General features: G+C 40.1%; 1 protein-coding gene across 1 annotated transcript in view; it reads right to left on the reverse strand.

Moving 5' to 3' along the window:
- Window positions 1–10362: 10362 nt before the first annotated feature.
- Window positions 10363–21463, reverse strand: part of MSH4 (mutS homolog 4) — a 32008-nt gene continuing 20907 nt past the window's right edge. The window contains 11 exon segments of the mRNA XM_033151107.1: window positions 10363–10781; window positions 11994–12082; window positions 13174–13348; window positions 13477–13605; window positions 14656–14774; window positions 15442–15642; window positions 16447–16571; window positions 17704–17807; window positions 20139–20275; window positions 20457–20626; window positions 21389–21453. Coding sequence (XP_033006998.1) covers window positions 10590–10781; window positions 11994–12082; window positions 13174–13348; window positions 13477–13605; window positions 14656–14774; window positions 15442–15642; window positions 16447–16571; window positions 17704–17807; window positions 20139–20275; window positions 20457–20626; window positions 21389–21453 — 1506 coding nt within the window. The 3' untranslated portion in view covers window positions 10363–10589.

Here is a 21463-nt window from a genome sequence, read left to right on the forward strand (position 1 = left end):
TTCCAGGCCCCAGCTGAGAGGTGCCAGAATGCCATTACAGAGAGTTCTGGCTTTTTTAAAAAAAGCCCTGCTGGATACACTCTTGGCTGCAGCACAGCTGCTGCTTATTATGCTCAGTCAGTAGAGCATGAGATTCTTAATCACAGGGTCATGGGTTCAAACCCCATGTTGAGCAAAAGATTACTGCATTGCAGGGGGTTGGGCTAGATGACCCTTGAGGTTCCTTCCAACTTTACATTCCTATGAGTCTATGAATGTCCAGCTCCACCAGTGGAGCCAACACAATGCTCCCACCAGTGTGCCTTACAGTCACCCCACCCCTCCCAATAAGCAGCAGTGAAGCCATTACAGGGATGCTAATGCTACTGGCTGCATCCCACAGGCTGAGCCACTCCTGGAACCAGAAACCCTCAGTCAGAAGCCCAGAGATGGAGCCCACAGGAAGGCTTTCTTGCGGAGAGGAAAACTGGATCTCACAATTTGCGTTAGAAAGTGTTGAATTTCTGGGCTATGATTAAAAGGACACTTAGGCTGGGTTTTCCCTTCACATTATATCCAAAACCAGCAGATGAATAAAAGTGAAGTTAGAATTGCTCTTCAAACAACACAAAACTCCAGGCAAGGCAATAAATCTGTATTTTTTAGCAATAATGATTAATGTGTTTATTTCTGAAGGCCTTTTGCATCTAGTATGTTTTTGTAATATTTTGTATTCCCAAAACTGATGAAAAGGTGACTTATAGGTGACTTTTCCAATAAGCAAGATAAACAAGGTTATAGCCACCACACATTTAAAAAGAAGCTGTTCTTTATCTTTCTGCCATCCATACCATGGTTTTTGCAATATGTATATTGTGGCTATATTCCTATACACCTGTAACCCTTTTGAACTCAGCAGGACTTGCTTCTGAGTCAGTATGCATAAGATTCACTGTCAGTAAATGAATAAGTTTCAGAGAGCTGATCAATGAGGTGGGGGTGGGGACTTGAATTAGATGGCCGCCTTATAACTTGGAATCATACATAAAATCAATTACCTGGTGTGTGGTTTTTAACTGCTCTTCTAACAGAACATATCTGCTCATTCGGGGGAATCACTAATTTCCCACACCCTTCCAAGAGCAATTCAGTTTTTCAGTGGGGATTGGGTGCTGCAGATGGGAAGCATTTACTTTGGGAATGATAGCCTAAACCTAGTAATAAAGAACCGCTTTTACAGTTCTAGCTCCCTTTAGTAAGTATCTAGAATACTGAGTGATCAGTCTTTTCAGGGCTTTATGAAAGTAGTAAACCACAGTTACATCTTTACATGCTTTTGACCCTTTCTTACATCGCAAGACAGCCTTGAAAGATATTTGGAGGACGAAGACATTAAAATTTGATTATCATTTCTTCTGACAATACTGTGTTACTTGAACATATAAAAAAGGCAACTGGGACAGTCAATTTTTCATTGTTTGGTGACCTTGCAATTTTTTAATGACCTCACTGGGCACAAGGTACATTTAATAGATTCTCTGTCAAAAGTAATATAATCCTTTTGTAACAGGAGATGGTAGTGAAATAGTTTGTCCCTTGGATAATTGTATCCCTGTAATCAGGAAGCTCCTGGATAGCATTTGTCAAGGCAATTTTCTTTTGAAGAGATAAACAGAATTCTAAGCAACAAGCCAACAGCTTGCTGTGAGCAGGTCAAATTGTCAGATTTCATTAAAACGTCCAGTTTTCTTTATGTGCTATACCTGGGTGTATCTATGTGCTTCCATCCATGACTATGAAATGCAGAAATCCATTCTGTTACACTTTGTTTTTAACCACACACTTGGGAAACGGAAAAATGTATAGCAAGTAAACCTATTTTTCTTTGAGTCAACGTTAAAAATATACTGCAAGTTTTAGTATTAGGCATTCAGGGCAAAATACTGCTATTTCATTGTGCGGCAGATGTTTTAGATAGCTGTGCCACCTGCCTTTTTAGGACAAAGAAGCAAAACATGAAACATTGTATGTGCACACATGGACCATCCGTTAAAGGGAATAGTCATGCACATGAAAGCTTGTGTGTGCAGATTCCCAGTGGGACTGAGAATGGCGAATGCTTTATATGAAATACCTACGCCATTCCAATGATTACATTAGAATCATATACCCAGCACATGACAGATGCCACTGTCAGTTTTGACACTGCTGACCACATTTTGGGAGACATGAAAGAACTAAATGTAATCATGCAATATGCTGAATGAAACTCTCATGAAACTTGCAGCCTTCATACAATCAAGCTCATTGCAGAAGAGTGTCTGTATTATTATACAGTACTCTGTTTAAACCAGGCATGTTCATTAGGACACTGTGGTGGATAATACAAAGTGCTAGATAGGAGCTATACTGTATATTATGGGTGTGTACATGCCCTAAGATTTGCCTTGTAACTGCATTTTTTAACATTCTGATTTGTTTCTGAGTTGCTCCGTGCACTCTCCACTTCACTCTGTTCTCCAGCTTCTGAGATCTTCAACATAAAACAAAGTGTTGTGTTCCGCATTCACTTGGAGTCTAAAAATGGCCATAACATTTTCTCCTTTGGGCCCAAGTGGATGAGACAGGATTCCTTCCATGGTGTATTAAGCCCACCAAATTCTAGACAAATAGATCCAGGGGATTTTGTAGGGGGATTTACCTCCATAATCCATTTTAGGGTAATACCATATTAATAGGACCAACAAAAATTCCAAAATCCATATTAATTTCATATTTTTGAGGGGGGAGTTTTGTCTTCCTGTTTTTAACCTTAACATAATTAAGAGACAGCCAAATGGAACTGAGGAAAACCTCTCTCTGCAGTATTATTATTATTATTATTATTATTATTATTATTATTATTATGTCTCACACTTCTGTTTTTTCTGCTTGAACCCATTATTTATTTACACTGCACTATACCAGGAAAATAAATACTGGTTTATAAATGGGGCTGGAGGGGAAAACAGGTTGTCTAGAGCCTCTTAATCTGTAATAGAAGCAAGCATGAAATAAGCAGACCGATAATGAGCCAATTGAAATTCTGGGCTTTTAAAGATAATCCTAAACAATTTACATCCTTCTGCATGCTAATAACACAATCACTTATGTTTTGTAGTACAAGACAATTCACTATCACGCAGCAGCTTAATAGCAAATGAGAACGTTCCAATGTCAGTTGGAAGGATAGCATTATTAGATTTCATTGCCTTGTTCTTATAATGCCCCATCAAGTCATTGCTTAAGACAGGGATTTGTTTGATCTATTTAGGAAGCATCTGATTCATGGTCACATCCCTATTAAAATGCAGAAACAATGAAATCTCTTCCCTGTCCTCATCACTGTGGCAGCCCTGAGCTGTTGGAAAGGCTAATAATGCTTTGTTTTAAAAATTGCTTTTAAAATGTCACCTTGAAATTTAAGGTCAAAAGTGAAGCACAAAAATATATGCTAGCAAGTGGGAAAATAAGGGTACCAGTGACTGCTATGCTATCTCCAGGATCAGAGGTAACATCTTCTGAATATCAGTTGCTGGGGAATAGTGGAAAACAACTCTGTCCACCTGTCCTGCTTGTTGGTTTCTCAGGGGCACTGTGGTCCTGAAAGGTGTGTAAAAAAATGCTGAATGAATGAATTTTGGTTGGGAATTCAGAGGAACAGGATGCTGAAGTAGATACAGTAATCTCTTGATCAGACCCAGCAGTGCTCTTCTTACGGCAAAGATATGTGCACTGTATTCTTTAGGGCCCATCAAATCAAGAAGCAGTTTTTATTCTTAGGGAAAATGGCATTGCCAAATGTTATGTTCACGTGATTGTCAAGAATAAATTGTAACAAGTAGATTTAATTACCACAAATATGGAGCTAATGGTAAATATTACATTTAATTGCTTTCCTCATGTTTATAGAAGTGAATACTCATCTAATCAATGTGTTCAAAAGAATATAGTCAAATCCATCTGTTAGAATCTCTCTGTCCTCAATATCAAAATCAAACTATACTTATAAGAACACAAGCAGAAATGCTGCCATATTTGAAACATTAGATCCAGACTGTTGTCAAGCTGATTATGGAGGAGTCTGTTTCAGAGCATTCTTCAGTGTTAAGGTCCCAGGATGTAGTCTAAAGGCAGATGATGCAACAACCTTCCTAAAGTTGTGCAGGCCTAGTAGGGGTATTGCTGAGCACTTAGGCATAAGCCCATGACACAAATATGCCCACCCACACCCACACACCCCCTCTAGGTAAATTGAGAGGTGGCTGGGGTCTCAAAAAAGGAAGAGGGAATGTGCTGAAGATCTCGGGTCCCCTAACAATGCCCTTGATGTCTGGGCAATGCATGGATGGGAAACCATGTGAGAAATGTGTGTGTTACTTTGGGTTGCAAAGAAGACAGGATATAAAAGTAATAAATATTTGCATTCATGATGACTGAAGTGGATGCATTGCTTAAATATTTTACTGTGAGTAAAAAAAAGATTGGGTAATCCTATTTAGATTTATTGACATACGGTGCAATCAAACTCCAGATCCACCGGGCTGGAGGGGTTTATGTAATATAGCACAACGGCTCTTCTGGTATAAAAGGTAAAGGTAAAGGACCCCTGGACAGTTAAGTCCAGTGAAAGAAAACCATGGGGTGCAGCACGCATCTTGCCTCAGGCCAAGAGAGTGGGTGCTTGTCCACAGACAGCTTTCTAGGTCATGTGGCCAGCATGACTACATCACTTCTGGTGCAAGAGAACACTGTGACGGAAGCTAGAGTGCATGGAAACGCCGTTTACCTTCCCGCCACAGCAGTACCTATTTATCTACTTGCACTGGTGTGCTTTTGAACTGCTGGGTTGGCAGAAGCTGGGACAGAGCAATGGGAGCTCACCCCGTTACGTGGATTGAACCGCCGACCTTCCAATCAGCAAGCCCAAGAGGCCCAGTGGTTTAGACCACAATACCACCCACGCCCCCCTCCTGGGTATAGTACCCCCACCGGAAGACATACCCCCACTAGAAGACGTACCCCCACCGGAAGACATACTCACCTAGATGTCCTTCAGGCATAATGTATACAACTATATTGCTGCTATCATTATGATGTAGCATTTAAGGTTTACTTGTGAGGTATCTGAACCTGTCATTGCCTCTGAAAATACAAGAGTACTTGATAGTTACCTTCCTTCAGCTGTGGTGGTCGCTTCAAAGTGAGAAGTTTGTATATTTTTGTTTGTATAAAGTCAACGCTTTGTGTTGTCTGAGATATGTGCTAAATAGCTGTTCCTAGAAGATGCTTGGCAAAAATAAAATAAAATCCAAAAAACTTGGTTATTACCACCAGAGAGACACGTTACGCATGAGGGATAATTTTGCCTGGCCTGTTCGAAAGTAACCTTTTGAGCTCCATTTCCCATACATTTACGTAATCTTGCAGGTTCTGCTGCAAAGGCTTAGTGGAGTTGATGTTGTAGTCTGCTTCCTCATTTGATCCTCACAACAACCCTGTGAGGTAGGTTATGCTGAGAGATAGAGAGCTTCGTGGCAGAGTGAGGATTTGAACTCTAGTCGCCCAGTTCCTAATCCACCACTCTAGCCACTCCACTCTCTCAGGAACTTCCCTCAGAGAAAGCATTTTCCCACAGGATCCTGGACTTGCCATGTCCCTGAGCAGTCACTCTCCAGTTGCCATCAGCAGGTTCATCCTCCAAATGCTTTATTCGCCTTTTCAGCAAGTTTTTAACTAACTGGTCTTTCTCTCCTTCCAAGGAAACCTGAGCCAACATGAAATTAGAAGGAATGGTTTTGTTCTCTCGTCTTCTTTTTCCTCCACATGCATATTTTGAGCTTCAGCAACAAACCCCCCCAACTTTCTCTTCATGAAATGACTTCTCTAGTTGCCTTTTAAAAGAAATGCCTTCTATTTTCCCTACTCATTTTCTCTCTGCTTTAAGCAGACTTCATATCCACGTGCTCCTTCTTTTCATGTAAAGCCTAATTAGTTTGAAAGGTAAATAAAACTTGATTCCCCCAACTTCACATTCCTTTATTTAGCTTCATTTTCTCTTGGCTTTTCCAGTTAAGTATTTTTAATTTACTTGATTCTCTTTAACATCTCCATCTCGGTATTTTTCTGAGTTTTCAGTTTAAATTTTGCTTGACTAAACTTTTTTTTCTTGGGGGGGGGGGGCTTTTTCAAGGTCCACCATCAGTCTACAGTTTACTGTTCCTATGTTATTAGGATTAAGTCTTCTTTGATCTTCTATTTTCCTTTTAATTTAAAATTTAATGTCTCTGCTAACACTTTTCAGGGACAAATACCTGAAGTATTTGAAATCAACCACAGCAGAGATCACAGGTGAAATTTACCGGTGTCCCTTTCTAAAGTTGTAAACAAAGAATTTCAGCAGAGTGAAATCGCTTCCTTTACTCTAAATAATAATAATAATCCCAATAGTTTTGAAAAGCAATCTAACCTAAACTGGTTTGTTGCCTTTTCAAACCTGTTTCATCTTCCCCAGCCCCCCTCTCCTAATCCTTTTGCCCATTATCTCCTTCAGCTCTGACCAGTGAGAGGGCTAACACCAGTATTATAGCGAGGGACAGACTCACTCACTGGAATGCGGCTCGCTCCTTCCACCACCTGTTGGTCATAAGAACACATAAAAAAGTCCCTTGCAGCATTAATACAGTGGGTGCAAATGTGTTTCTTTTCTATTTCTTTTAAAAATAATTTTATTAAGTTTTGCAATTTTGAGTTCATCACAATAACATTGTCTCAGACAGAAAAAGAAACACAGTTCCCCGACACACACACACACCCCGCAACTTCCCTCAACTTCCTCTTCTGATTTGTTACGCAATAACACCTCCTGCTTATTTTCATACCTTAAAGGTAAAAGTAAAGGGATCCCTGACCAGTCGCAGACGACTCGGGTTGCGGGGCTCATCTCGCTTTATTGGCCGAGGGAGTCGGCGTACATATGGTCAGCATGAATAAGCCACTTCTGGCAAAAGCAGAGCAGCACATGGAAACACCATTATTTTCATACTTTACATTCTTCCAATTGAATATTTTATATTCTTACTGTTTTTCTTTTTTTCCTGTACTTATTTTTAAATTACTTCTAATATTTTACTATTTTCCAATTATTACATCTTACTCTCTATCTTTGTTTTGTTGATTGTGTTTACTCAAACCCTGCTAGTGAGTCCACATGTTTCTGCAGATACAACATAAATGGTTCCCAATCTTTTTTAAAGTCTCTGTTGTCCTTATCTCTCAGTTTTCCAGTCAGCATACTTCATCAGTTTTTCTTGCCATTCTTCTTCAGCTGGTATCTTACTATCTTTCCATTTGGGGGCTAGTAATATCCTAGCCGCTGTTGTGGCATACATGAATAATTTATTCTGATCTTTTGGCAAGTCTTGACCTGTAATGCCTAACAGAAAAGCTTATGTTCTCTTGTTATCTTAAACATTCTTTTCATTTCATTATAAATAATTTCCCATAAATTTCTGATTATTTTACAATTCCCATAAATTTCTGATTATTTTACAATTCCACCACATATAAAAAAACATACCTTCTTTTTCTTTACATTTCTTTAAATTTACATTTCCAACACTTGTTGAAGCTAGTTTTATACATTTTTGCCATCTTTGTTGGTGTGATATACCATCTATACATCTTCAAATATCTGGGGGGCTGTCACATGGAGGGTAGGGCTGGCTTGTTTTCCCCTGCTCAGGAAGGTGGGACCTGAGCTAGTGGATTCAAGTTGCAGGAGGGGAGATTTTGACTGGACAGTGGAAGGAATTTTCTGACAGTGGGAGCTGTTTTGACGGTTGAGCAGACTCCTGCAAAGGGTGGTAAACTTTCCTTCCTTGGGGGTTTTTGGGCGGAGGTTGGGTGGCCACCTGTCATGTGTAGTCCAGTTGGGGTTCCTGTATTGCGGAGAGTTGGGTGGATGGTCCTCAGGGATTTTTTCCAACTCTACAATTCTATGATTCTGTACAGGTTTTCCTCACTAAAGTGGGTGGGTGCGACTGTAGCAGGGAAGCCAACTTGAATTAAAAAACAGTCATACCTTGGTTTTTGAACAGAATGCATTCCGGAAGTCCGTTTGACTTCCAAAACATTCAGAAACCAAGGTGCAGCTTCCGATTGGCTTCCAATTGTGCAGGCGCACCAGAAACAATAGCGAAAGCTGTATCAGGCATTCGACTTCCAAAAAAAGTTTGAAAACTGGAACACTCACTTCTGGATTTTGATCGGGAGCTGAAACGTACGAGTCATTTTTTTGGGGGGGGGGTTAAATATTTTATTGGAGGGGCAAAAGTACCTCAGCCCCTAGGAGTGGGCTCCTAGGGACTGTACCCATGCCTGTTGTGAGCTGTGGGTGTTTAAGAGGCCATCCAGAAAACATACTTTTTTGTGTTTTTTTGTTTCGTTTTGTATGGGCCACTCTTCCTTGCAGTGTTGGGTGGGAAACCTCATCCTTGCAGCCCGTTACCACAGTGGAGTGGAGGCTCTTGGTGGGTGTCGGTGCGCCTAGAGTATTCAAGCTGCGGAGTAACAAGCGAGGAGCAGCAGCCGCCACGACTTCCTGGCTCACCAGTGTGAGGAGCAGCTGCTGCAACAAGAGCAGAAATGGCACGTTCCCATCTGCCATGGTGCGTTTATGGGCGCCAGTGGTGGCCTATTAGCCGCTGGCCGCCCTCTCCAGCTTCCCTGGCGCGTGAGGAAGCTTCCACACACGTTCTCACGGATGGACGAAGTTTGGGGGAGCCCAGACTCTTTAACCCATGCACACAGGTGCCTCTCTTGATATAAGCCTGTACGAACAGGTGCCTCTCATGCACACAGGTGCCTCTCTTGTGAGCCTGTACGAACTGAGCTGTGCACTGGTGTGTGTGGGAAGTCGCCACCTTCACACCAAGTGGGGGAAATAGGAGGGCTCTTCTCTTGGTCGGGCACCCTTGAGGAAGGACAAGGCTGTGAAGAGGCAACAATGGTTTGAGGGGGACCACACACTGAGTATGGCCACACAATCCAGGCTTCTCTCATGGTGCACCTCACCAGCTCAGGGTGAGGGTGCACTGTGATGCTGTTGCCCTGTGTATCAAATGGGAGATTTTGTGTGCTGCTCCATTGCCAGCATTAGGTGCGGCTGAATTATTATTTGTGTGTCATTTCTCTGCACTAACTTGGAGTGCAGGGAAAAGTCTTGAGTGATTGCTTCCCAAACTCTCCTTTCACACCTTGTCTCCAGGACGAGGGGAGGCCCTGTTATTTCTACTATTTCATCAGTTGTGCCAGGATCGAGTTTGGGCACCGAAAAACATTCTGGGGCTTCTGGGATACTGGGAAATTCTGCCTCAGACTCTGCCATGAACATGTGCTCCCAGCTTTCTGTTGGAGGTAGTTGGTAGTAAAACCGAACACTATTACTGTATATCATTGCTGAGTGTTTTAGAACTGAGCTCCAACTAACTTGTTGAATTCCTGATCTCCAGATGGGATCCACGCGCTCCTATTAATTGGGATTTGTTGTTGCTGTCGGCGCGCGGTGGATCCCATCCGGAGATGTTTCCTCTGCTGCCGCTTGAATTCCCCATCGTTCTGCGCTGGCACCCACGCAGGGCGGTGCTGGGAGCATGCGCCGAGAGCGGAAAAGCCAGCAAAGGAACCCGCAGTTCGGCACATGCAACAGGATGCGTCGCGCAGCGCTCACAACGTTACATGCCGCTCCGGGCACAGCACTGAAACAGTTAGCCACCATGCAGCTGGGGCAAGAGCCGACAGCGGAGCTTGCTGGTGAGTACAGGCACTTTTTTCTAGGAAAACCCCCCACTGTTCAACATATACCCTCAAAATCCTTTAAAGTGGATGGTTTTTAAAAGTCACTCTACACTGTTAGGCAACATTAGGTACAATGAAGTGCAGGAGAAAACAGAACAGATCACTCTTTTCTGCTGAAATGGGATTATATATACATAAGAGCTGTTCTATGCAGAATGATGGAGCTCTTAGTATGGTCAAATACTAGATCATTAAAGAAAGTGCTCAATTATTATTTTTTTACTAGTAACATGATGTAGAATGTCAGTGCAGCCATCAATATTACAATAAATACTTGCAATTACTATAACAGTGTTGTCCACTGCACAAGAAAACACCATAAAGAAACAGAAACAACTCTGAAGTCAGCTTATCAAACCAACACATCTAGAGATTCAAACAATAAAACTTATATGAAGGGATATCAGAGATATGGCAAATGAAATAATCTAGAATAAAAAAATGATTCAATCATATTTTAATTTAAAAAGCTTTGAGTTGTTATAAACAACTTATTTTAAATTTATTTCTGTGGAAATTAATGTTTTGAAATGAAGAATAATAATTTAAAAGTTCTAGAATTTATACTGTTTCTGTTCGTGTATCTGGTTTTGCTGCTGCAAAATTGGTGCATGCAAACCAGAAAGACAGAATGTTCCAGAACTATTGTGCCTTTTTTTAAAATGTATATTTTCAGGCTCTACCTATATTAGTGCTTCAGACTATAGTATAAATTATTGCTGGTCTTCAGTAGGTACTTGTTCAGAAGCAAGGCAATCAGTCTCATACTTTTTCTTCAGACCTTTTAGGTATATTCGCAAACTTTCTGGATCCAATCGAGAGTTGCGGGCAGTTTGAACTAACCTATTTGCTAAGTGATATATAGCCTTCTTCTTTAATGTCTCAGGAGTACTTCTTTGTTGCTTCTGTTATTTAAAAGGACATGAACAAATTAAAACCAGACTTTTAGCATTATATTTACTATTGATTAGTTACTTAGTTGCCTAATGCCAACAATCTACTGGGGACTAACAACAGATTTTAAGCTTACAAAAGTTTAAGCTATAAACAATTAACATTATACATTTAATTAACATTAACATTTCAAAAGTACATCAACTACCAAAAAGAAAAGCAAAACTCAGAATGTCACCATTGAATAAGCCATGACAACCAACTCACCATATACCGTGTTTCCCCGAAAATAAGACATACCCATAAAATAAGCCGTAGCAGGATTTCTAAGCGTTCGCGCGATATATGCCATACCCTGAAAATAAGACATAGTGATAGGCGTGGCTATGCAGCGTACCGACGTGGAGCGGTTAAGAAGACGAGCAGCAACTGACGTAATAAAAATAAGACATCCCCTGAAAATAAGCCATAGTATGTATTCTTGAAGAAAAATAAATATAAGTCAGCGTCTTATTTTCAGGGAAACACGGTAGTCCGGGTTGGCCAACTCCCAAGAGACTGCGATGTACTCGCAGAGTTAAAAACTGGCAGTAATCTTTTTTAGGGAGGAGGAAAGCCCCGTTTTTTAGTGGTGCAGGCCAAATTTGTTGAGCTTTTTTTTTTTTAGGGGAGCTGGTGATCTACCAGTGATCTACCACAGACATCCAGTGATCTACCACTAGACCACAATCTACCTGTTGGACATGCCTGATATAGGGAATAGGATAGGTGCCAAAAGTGTTGGTGCCTAGCAACAGTGGCGGAGCTTCATGCTTCGGCACTGGGGGAGGAGAGCAGGCGGAGGCGGGGCTGGCGCCAACTTCAGTGGTGAAGTTGGACCAATTGCACCAGCAAGGGGGCCTAGACTTGGAACTTTCATTTATTAAAAACATTAACAAAAAACAATTGGCCTCCTATTAAGAAAGTTAAGATGTCAAACATGCAGACAGATGAGCCAATTTGAACTGATAATTTGAGTTATACGTGGTGTTTTTTTCCTTTAATTTTTTTTAATCATTGTTTTATTCCTATGGTATGCTGCATTAACTGCCACTATGTTGCCTGTATATACAATGCAAAATAAATAAGTAAATTGCAGAATTTACTTCCAATCAAAATTGTGTAAAATCAGCACCTAACACAAAGAGCTAACACCAAAGAATGTTTGAGATAATACTACATACCGACATTTGTCTAGAAATCAGAGTTACGATCTCCTTGGCATCCTGTATTATTGATGGTGGAATAGAAGAAACCTCTGCAGCTTTAAGTCCTAAATATAAAACATATGAAGCTGTTTTTAATTGTCAGAAGTAGAGTATGTTACATTTGAACAAAAAGTCTATCAGGACCAATGATGATGTAAGGCTACTGGTCTTTTATCCATAGCTAAAAGATTAGGAGCAGAGCAGGCCACAAGATGTCACATAACCTCCACCTATCCTCTGCTCCAAAATCCCATCTCCTTTCCCACGTGAGCTTAAATCATGGATTGGTGTTACATCTGCATCAATGCTAACAAGAATTTTCTTCTTAAACAAGATTTGAAGCTAGAGTTTGAAGCAGCTTTGCAGATCCTAATAAAGAGGGTCTTTATTAGTTATCATAGTTAGCATTTAACTACAGTTAGCAATTGTACAAATATAATGCTAAGCCATGGAAAGGTATGGTAGAATTCACTCCAAACATGAGTTGAGGGAGCACATGCTCACATGACTTAACCACAGCCAAGAGGTCAGCAGCATGACATCTGCACTAGCTTCTAGATTTTTTAAAAAAATATATAAAACCTTTTAGTGTCAATCTTCAAAATGCTTCTTATTAGTATCTGACTGGGTAATTTGTTTAGCAGAAAGTTAAATCAGAATAGCTGTGCATGTTCAACTGTCATGTTGAATCAAGTGTCATATTGATTCTCAAAAGGCTCAACAGGGTTTCTCCAATTTACATAATATTCCCTCATAACAGACTAAATAATTATTAAATAATGAGAATGAGAAGAGGAACACCAATACCTCCATTTATTTCTTCATGATATTATATTGAATAGTACTGAAAATACAGTGGAGTAAATCAAGAGACTGAAAAGAAGTGGAACATTTTGCAGAGTGGAGAGGCTAATGACATCAGCAGTAATAATAAGTAGATAATAAAAATCTTAGTAAGCTTCTGAGTGAAATAGATGAACAAACCATATAGTTCTAAATACAGAAAGTAGTGGCTGAATGAATCTCTCCGCACATGCAGACAACATCTTTCATGTGTTTAATGGAACAGGTATCTAGGTACTCTTGTTTTATCTCTTTATATTAATGCTCTATATGTTTATTTCTGTAAATTATAATAATCCATATAGTATATTACCATAGTTTTTTTCCTCTGTGTGTCCTTTAGAAAGAATATAAGTATAAGCAATTTTCTCCTTACTTCCATAACTACTTCTCACATGTTGCACTTCAAAGTAATTGTTTTCCACATTGGGATATAAGGCATCAATTTGACACAATTCCAAAAAATGAGTGGCAAAGAGTGTAAATGCCTAAAGTATGAAACAAGAAATTAAATAGACTATAAATTATTGGAAAAGAGAAATCTTAATGACTATTACTATCTTCTATAATAGTTAGGGAAATTTCATGCACTTATTGATTAAAATATTAATAATACCTTCAAATTAAGAAGATATTCACAGACTGCGTAACATATGCCGATGCCTTCTTCAGCACTGGTACCTCTGCCAAGCTCATCAATTATGATAAGTGATCTGTCATTAGCATTTTGTATGATATATGCTATCTAGAGAGAAAGACATCAAATTTCATTACTAGCAGTAGCATGTGAGGATAAAATCTGTTAATAAGAATTCTCATTTCCTGCCCAAACCAGGAGTCTGGAAATTTACTTTAGGAATGTTTTACCAGCTGCCACATAAAAACAGAACATCCATCAACACAAACAGCTCAGTCTAAGAGTTCTGAATGCACACTCAGTGCACACAGAAGGCTACACATCCCTCTTCAAACTTCTTTGCTGGTAGCAGCTCCATTAGGGATGCTGCCAGTAAGCAAAAAGAGGTGCTAATAACAACAAATGCCTCTGATTGATTACTTGTACATAAGTGTGGGCTGAGCAGGACTGATATGTGAGCCCCCACTGCTACCACCTTTGTTGCCTTCCAAAGGGCCCCCAAACCAGAGGTAGGAGACTCCAGCTCTTTGACAGAGCCACAGATAGGTTTGGGGGCTAATGGGAGACAGGAAGCAAGGAAGCAGCAGCAATATTTTCATCTAACTGTTATTTCAGTGTGAGAGATAAAGTAACACAAATCAATGTACCGGTAAAAGGCAATATATGGTTTTGCACAATATTTAGCATAGAAGCTGAAGCACTACAGAAAGAGATCCACTTTCTGAATGGGCCTTCCCTGTCTCCTCTTGGCAGGGGATATGGTTCAGTTGCCCACAGATGGAGTGGGGAACTGGAAAATGGAATATCCCCTTGTATGAGTAGAAGTTCATTGAATCCCCTCTAGGATTCTGATGGATCCCAGCCATTATTATTTTGCAAAAAGAATGCACAGTCTGGGGAATTTAAATGGTAGCTTACAAGGTGGCATGTGTATGTTGGTGGAGGTGTTTGCATGGGAAAGGGACTGGTGTGCTGAAGAAGAAGAAAATGAAAACATTGGGTATGTGCAGCCTATTAGTCTAATCTTTGCCCTGTAAGGAGAAAAACAGAAGCAGAGGTCCTTGAATATTTATATGTAAGCAATATGTACAAAACTGTGGGCCAATTAAATATTAATCAAGGCCACGGATAAAAGAAACACTAAGCTCATCTGAATACCTCTTTCATCTCCTTCATGAATGTTGATGAATTTGTTTCTATATCATCATCCATACCTATTCTAGTAAATATTTGCTCAGCAATCCTAAATGAAGAATATTCTGCTGGGACAAAAGATCCTGCAAATTAAAGAGAAGGACAAATTAATGTGAGGAGAAGTTGGCAGTAATGTTGCAGTTTAATGTTAGCCATGTGAAATTCTTAAAATAGTAGGATATAATAAGGTTGCCCTTCTAAATAATAACTTTATAAGGCTCTGTTGACAGGTGATTCCTATCTTCAGCCTTCTCTGGCCAGAAATTGTCTGGTGTGGTGAGGTGATGACAGTATGGACCTCACCCTTATCAATAGATACTCAGACAAACAGGGAGAAGGGGTGCAGTCATATAATGGGAAACTGCACAGCCTGGGGAATGAAAGCTAAACAAAAGAGAAGAAATAAGTATTCTGGGCTGGGGAAAGGAAGAAAAGTCAGGCAGAGACTGTGAGTGATGGAAAAGATTTGTAGAGGGGTGGGGTGGGGAGACTGTATCAGAATTGATTAAACAAGATGACTAAACAATATTATTTGAAACTTAAGTTCCTGATTATGAAAAAGTGCTTAAACCTCCTGTAAGGATAGTAACCTCACCAGGTGTCCTCTAAAACTGAGACAGACTTGGAACTCTGAAGGAATCAAGGCTGCTAAAATTGCTGAACTCTCTTAAAGGGAAAGGAAAGTGTAACACATTGGTTTACTAAAATCACTGGAAAAGAGAAACAATGAAACTTCAAATAACTGCTTACCAATTTGTGCCATAATCTGAGAAAGGGCTATCTGTTTTAGGTAGGTTGACTTTCCACTCATATTTGGTCCTGTAATTATGATAAAATTACTTCCCTCTGTGATGAAAGTATTGTTGGAAACAGGTTTCTCAAAAGATATTTTTTCAAGGACAGGATGCCATCCTTCCTTTATTGCTAATGTGTCAGTAAACTCAGGACGTACTAAGCAAAAATAGATAATATTTAAATGTTTTGCTGTTATTAACAAGTATATCATAATCCTACTTTGGTTAAGTCTTGTTCTTGTTACATGTTAGTTTATGAAAAATCTAGTAATCAATAAATTCTGAACAAAATAGGCAAATAAATTGAGTAAAACTGTAATCCTCATGTCTTAACAATATAATTCTACATATATTTTCTCAGAAGTCCCAGTAATTTAAATGTGGCTTACTGCTAGGTAATTGGGTAAGACTGCAGTCCAAGGAGGCAGCTGTCACCAATGGGTAAACAAACATGGTTGGTGGCCACTGTGGATAGGAGCCAACCTTAGCTCCCATTCAAAAGTGGTGGCACCACCCACCTAGCACTGAAACAGCCCAGTGCCTGATAGAGTTGTGAGTGGTGGTGCAGCACCTAACCTAGCTGACAACTGTGCTGGGTCTGAGCCTAAGAAAAGTTCCACTCATAGGAATAATACAAAGAAAGAACTTTTTGAAAACTGTAACTTTAATGCAACAAAGTTCAGTGGTGTGTTTCCTTAAATAATATTTGGTTTTTGCTATATTTTGCTTGTCCTGTATACGAGTACTCACTATTTAAAAGACGCATACCAAACAATTGAAGGAGGACATGTGAAGCAACGTATTAAAGTCTTACGAAAAAGCAACAAAAACTAAGTGAAGCTTCAATTTGATAGTCAATTATATTTTCAGAGATGCTCAACAGAATAAAAAAAGGAAATTACACCCAGATCTTAACTTCTGAGACAAAGAATCTGTCTTTCTAAATAACAAAGCTACTCACCATAGTCAGAAAGCGTACAGGCGTGGGCAAATGACTGCAACATATCTAGCATAGACACTGCATCAGAGAGTTTGTACAGGCAATGAATGTGTTCATAAATTTCACTCAGTAATTTACACACTATCCTGAAAGCACGTAATAGCACAGTTTATTTTATTCCTCAAAGCAATAGACAAAATATTTAATAAAAATGTTGCGCTTTTTGTCTAAAATAGCAACTGTATTACTGTACAACTAAGAATGAATCAAATACAACTAAATGTGTAATTGTCTACTTATATGTAAGTGGACAACTGCCAAGCAACAGCACAGTCACAGTTTTCTTCAAAAGAGGGAACATCTCAAAAATGCAGGATTTGTTTTTGTTTTTTTAAAATGAAAGGAAAATTCAGGAGCTTCAAATTTCTCCATAATGCTTGGGGGTTAATCAAAACCACAATAATAGAAGGTAATCTAGAATGTATATTGCAGATCAGGAAAAATATCACCAAGGCCAAGAGGATGCCAGTGTGTTTAATGACCCAAATAAAGAAAGCTATTAGAAGCTAGAAGGCTTCTTTCAATAAGTGTAAGTCTTGTCCAAATAAGGAGAACAAAAAGTCTGGTGAAGTAAGTGGAAGAAAACAATAAGGCAGGGGTCGGCAAGGTTTACCTCGCCTGGGCCAGTTCACTGCAGCGGAGATCCCTCTGTGAGCTGGATCGTGCACACGCATGAGTGCACGCGCCCACGAAGTCTCAGTGTCTGCATCCGCGCAGATGCAATTCCCAGCATCTGCGTCTGTGCAGACGTGATTTCTGGCACCACAGAAGGAAGTCCCTGCCCCAAGCTGCCCCACTCTAGTGCAGCACACGGGGACTTGCCAAGCGGGCAGCTCGGTTAGGGGGCAGCACGTGGGCCGGTTAAACAACTCCCATAGGCCACTTGTGGCCCATGGGCCTTAGGTTGCCGACCCCTGGGATGCAAAAAAAAAAATCAAGGAAATCTGTAAAGAATTAAGACCAACAATAAAATATTATTTTATTAGAAGCAACGAACTGGCCAGGGACATGGTTAGCCCTTTGTATAACCAGAGTGTCAAAGGAGGAAAACGTGGAAGACAGTAAGGAATTGCACAACTTGCAAGCTTGAATCTAAGACCTGAAACTGGGTGAAAATTCCAAGTTTAAAATGGCTACCCACAAAAAGAGATTTAAAAGCCTCATATCCAAATGTTAATTGGGCACAATATCAAATAAAAATGTTTCAAGTATTCTTACAAGTATGTCATGTGATAAATTTCTCTCAGAGACTCTTGGCATCTTTCATTCATTTTCATTAAGTCTTGTGAGGTAAAGCTATACACATTTTTCATTTTAGTAATCTGTAGGGAAATTTCAAAAAGAGATGCTAGATAAGCATTAAAAACTACTCCCAGAAAACAAAGAAGAGCAATTTGAAAAACATAAGAGTAAACTGCCTTCAATATTTTTAAAAAAGAGAAAAGCAATAGTAATAAAACAGAAACAAAAATTAAAATAATTAGTGTGCTATTATTTTATCACTGGATAATGTACACCACCCCATAAATGTTTATTAAAATAGCAAGTGCTTTTGTATGTGTTTAAATTGTGGTAGCACAAGCTAACCCACTGTAAGTTTAAACATTTCTAGGCTTTAAAATGAAGAAATTTGTGTTCAGATTATAAACACCCTTTGGTCATAAGCCTTTACATGACAGATTACTGAAGAGAAAATGAATGCAACATACAGAGAAGAATCTTCACCAAATGTTGGGGTTGGAATTCTGTGCCACCACAGATTTTTGTATCCAAAGATACAGTGGCGGAGCTTCATGCGTGGAGCAAGCGGGGGCGGGGCTGGCACGCGTCCTGGGGGTGAGGCGCACCACCCAAAGGAGCGGGGCACGCATCCTGGGGACGTGGCATGCCACCTGCAGGGGTGTGGCATGTGTTCTGGGGGCGGGGCGCATTCTGGGGGTGGGGCGTGCAGCCTGCAGGAGCGGGGCGCCCAGTGCAGGCGGGGGGCAGCCGCGATGGAACCCCACCGGGATCGTGCTGTCTGGGGCGTGGCACTCCCATTGCCCCCCTTCCTCCGCCCCTGCAAAGATATATCTCTTTATTGACTTGTGTAGGGGATGCTGGATGGAAAAAAGATGGGGGGGGGCAAGTGGCATCATTCCAGCAAGGAAGGGCCACTAGCAGGGATGGGCTTCTGTACCCACAGATTTTTAGGGATACAATAGAGATCTTTCCATTGACTTGGAGATGGTGGGAAAATAGAATAAATACTATGAATCTCCAGGATTTCGATTGACTTGACGTGAAAAACTAATTCCAATCCCTCCTGCAAATCACTGCAATTAGGAGTGCCCTGAGAAAATACTTGTGATTAAAATCTAGACCTATTTTCCCAAGCTTGTTTGATTTTGTTACTTGGGGGAAGGGAGAAACGATATGAGACCACAGAGCCACTTGAATATTTGGGGAGTCCTTGAGCCACTAAAGATGCCTTGTTTTTAATGGCACAATTCAATTCAGAAATGTAAGACTTTCCCCAGAATTACCTCAATACAAACCCCTAGCATATACTGTATACAAGAAAATCCTTATTTTCATTTCTGTAACGTTGAAAATTAGGGTAGTTAATGAATATTTACAGATATTATAGAAAGAATATTATTTATAACAGGCTAGATCCAGACTGCATTAGCTGAATAGTTCTCATTGAAATCAGCATGACTTCACTTTATCGTATTAATTACATTTTCACACTGATTTCACTGGGTTCTCAATACCACAAAGAGTGCAGCCTTGTCCTCTTAATATTGATGGCTGGAGGGAAGGGGTTAGGATAGAGCATAGATGCCTCTCGGACCAGCTGTCCCATCAGTAGTTCACTTGCTTCTCTTAATAAGTGTGCTGCCCCAAAATAGCATCGGAAGGTTGGTGGTTTGAGGCCCCGGGACAGGGTGAGCTCCCATTGTTCGATGCCAGCTCCTGCCAACCTAGCAGTTCGAAAGCACACAGTGCAAGTAGATAAATAGGCTGCTTAGTCATGCTGGCCACATGACCCAGAAAAACTGTCTGCAGAAGCGGACAAATGCCGGCTGCCTCGGCCTGTAAAGCGAGATGAGCGGCGCAACTTCAGAGTCGTTCGCGACTGGGGTACCTTTACCTTTACGAGTCCCAGTTGAAAGCTTAAATATTAAGACACTTTCATCTTACCACCTTGCTGAGAGTGAAAATGAGAATGGGGAGTGTGACAACCTAGTATTTACAGTGCTAAAAATAGCAACAACCCCCATGAATGATATTGACAGTAACTTCAGCCTGGAGACTAGTACCCTGACTGGCTGGATAGTGGTGAGGAGTAGTTCTTAGGACAGCAGCATGGTGAGTACTGGGCTAGCACCAAAAGGGGGATAGAGAAGAGTTACAGAATCAGTGATCTGCACATCAGAATTGATAGCCTGAACATCAGAGAAGAGACGGCCTGAAGCACAGTAGTAAGAAGTAGTGCAGCTGAAGCTGGATCTTGGCTGACAAAGGGGGAAATTGCTGCCATTTATCCAGTATGAATTGAGGCAGCAAGGTTGGCATGCTTGATGTGTAAATAAGGGTGCATTCTACACCCATCAAATTTCAATGTAAATTCACTAACTATAATGACCCAACAGCTCCAAAATGTGTACCTTGGTAAATTCTGAAGGAAGTTGACCATTGTGTATTGCTGCACAGTCAGCACTCATCTGAATAAAAAATCCACGTGCGGAACTGAAGCTTGTTTTCAAAGGAAGGTTGTATTTTTCTGCAAGCTGTGCTATCATTCCTTAATAGCAAGATGTAAAACAAAAACATTTTATAATGTAACACAGTAAAGTTCATCATAACTACCACAAAAATATTGATGGAAGTACTGACTATTATGCAAACAACTACAGTCTATGATATTGCAGGAAAAGTATATATATTTAAAGTACCCAAAATTAAATACCTAAACAGTGAAGTACCTGCAATATCATCCACAATCTCAGTGTATGTTCTTCGTGCTATATCAAGAAATTCATTTATATTAGGCTTCACTGCATAGCATTTCTGTGTTCTCATATTCAAGCATCCTTTTGTATATCTTGTATCATCATTAATGACAGTTTTAATCTTTTCAAGTATGACTCCAAACCTAGAAACAGATAAAATTGGGGCAATGTCTATGCCATATTTTACAAATGCTGTATTTATCTAAAAGAAATGTAATTAAAATATCCAAATAAAAAACCTCTGTACTTCATATTCACTGGGTTGTAACCAAAGTTGTCTGTGCCTAAGTGGATTGGACTTTCACTTGCTGCACAGCAAAACTTTGCCTTCCTCTCCTTTCCCCTGCAGCCCCCCAACCCTGCACACACTCAGAATTTGCTCTGGCAAGTTGGTGGAGAGGAAGGTAAAAGGCCCACTACATGAGTAGAAGTCCACCTCTTCATGCTGCATTTGGATATTTTCAAAACCCTAATAACATCTTCATATCTAATGCTGCACTATCTCATGTTAGATACATTGTATGGGTTTCCTAAATATAGCTTAGATGTGAACAATAATTTTCTTTGTAAGAATTCTTTGTTTAATGGCAATTTTATTGAAATCATGTGTTTTCTTCTTCTTTAATGTGAGCGCTAGTTTTTCACCCAAGTATTCTTTTTCCTAGTATGCTTTGTTTCTAACTAATCAAGGTGGTTATTTTCTGTCTTTCAACAAGTTTCCTGCTCTTCCAGTCAGCCACTCCTCCAATAGAGGAGTCAACTTGCAAGCTGGCCCTATCTTTCAATGGGAGGAAGTGCAATCCCTCCTTACTCTACTAGAGAAAATAAAATGCACATTTTACAAAAACAGGGTGCAAGAAATAATAACATCAGTGTCAAAGATGTTTTTAAAAATAAAACAGTACCTGTTGTCTTCCAAAGAACTATAGTAAGCCTTTAACAATGGTGTTTTATAGCTTTTTAAAGCATCCTGTTAAAAT

This window comes from Lacerta agilis, chromosome 6 (assembly GCF_009819535.1).
Source record: "Lacerta agilis isolate rLacAgi1 chromosome 6, rLacAgi1.pri, whole genome shotgun sequence".
Classification (NCBI taxonomy): Eukaryota; Metazoa; Chordata; class Lepidosauria; order Squamata; family Lacertidae; genus Lacerta; species Lacerta agilis.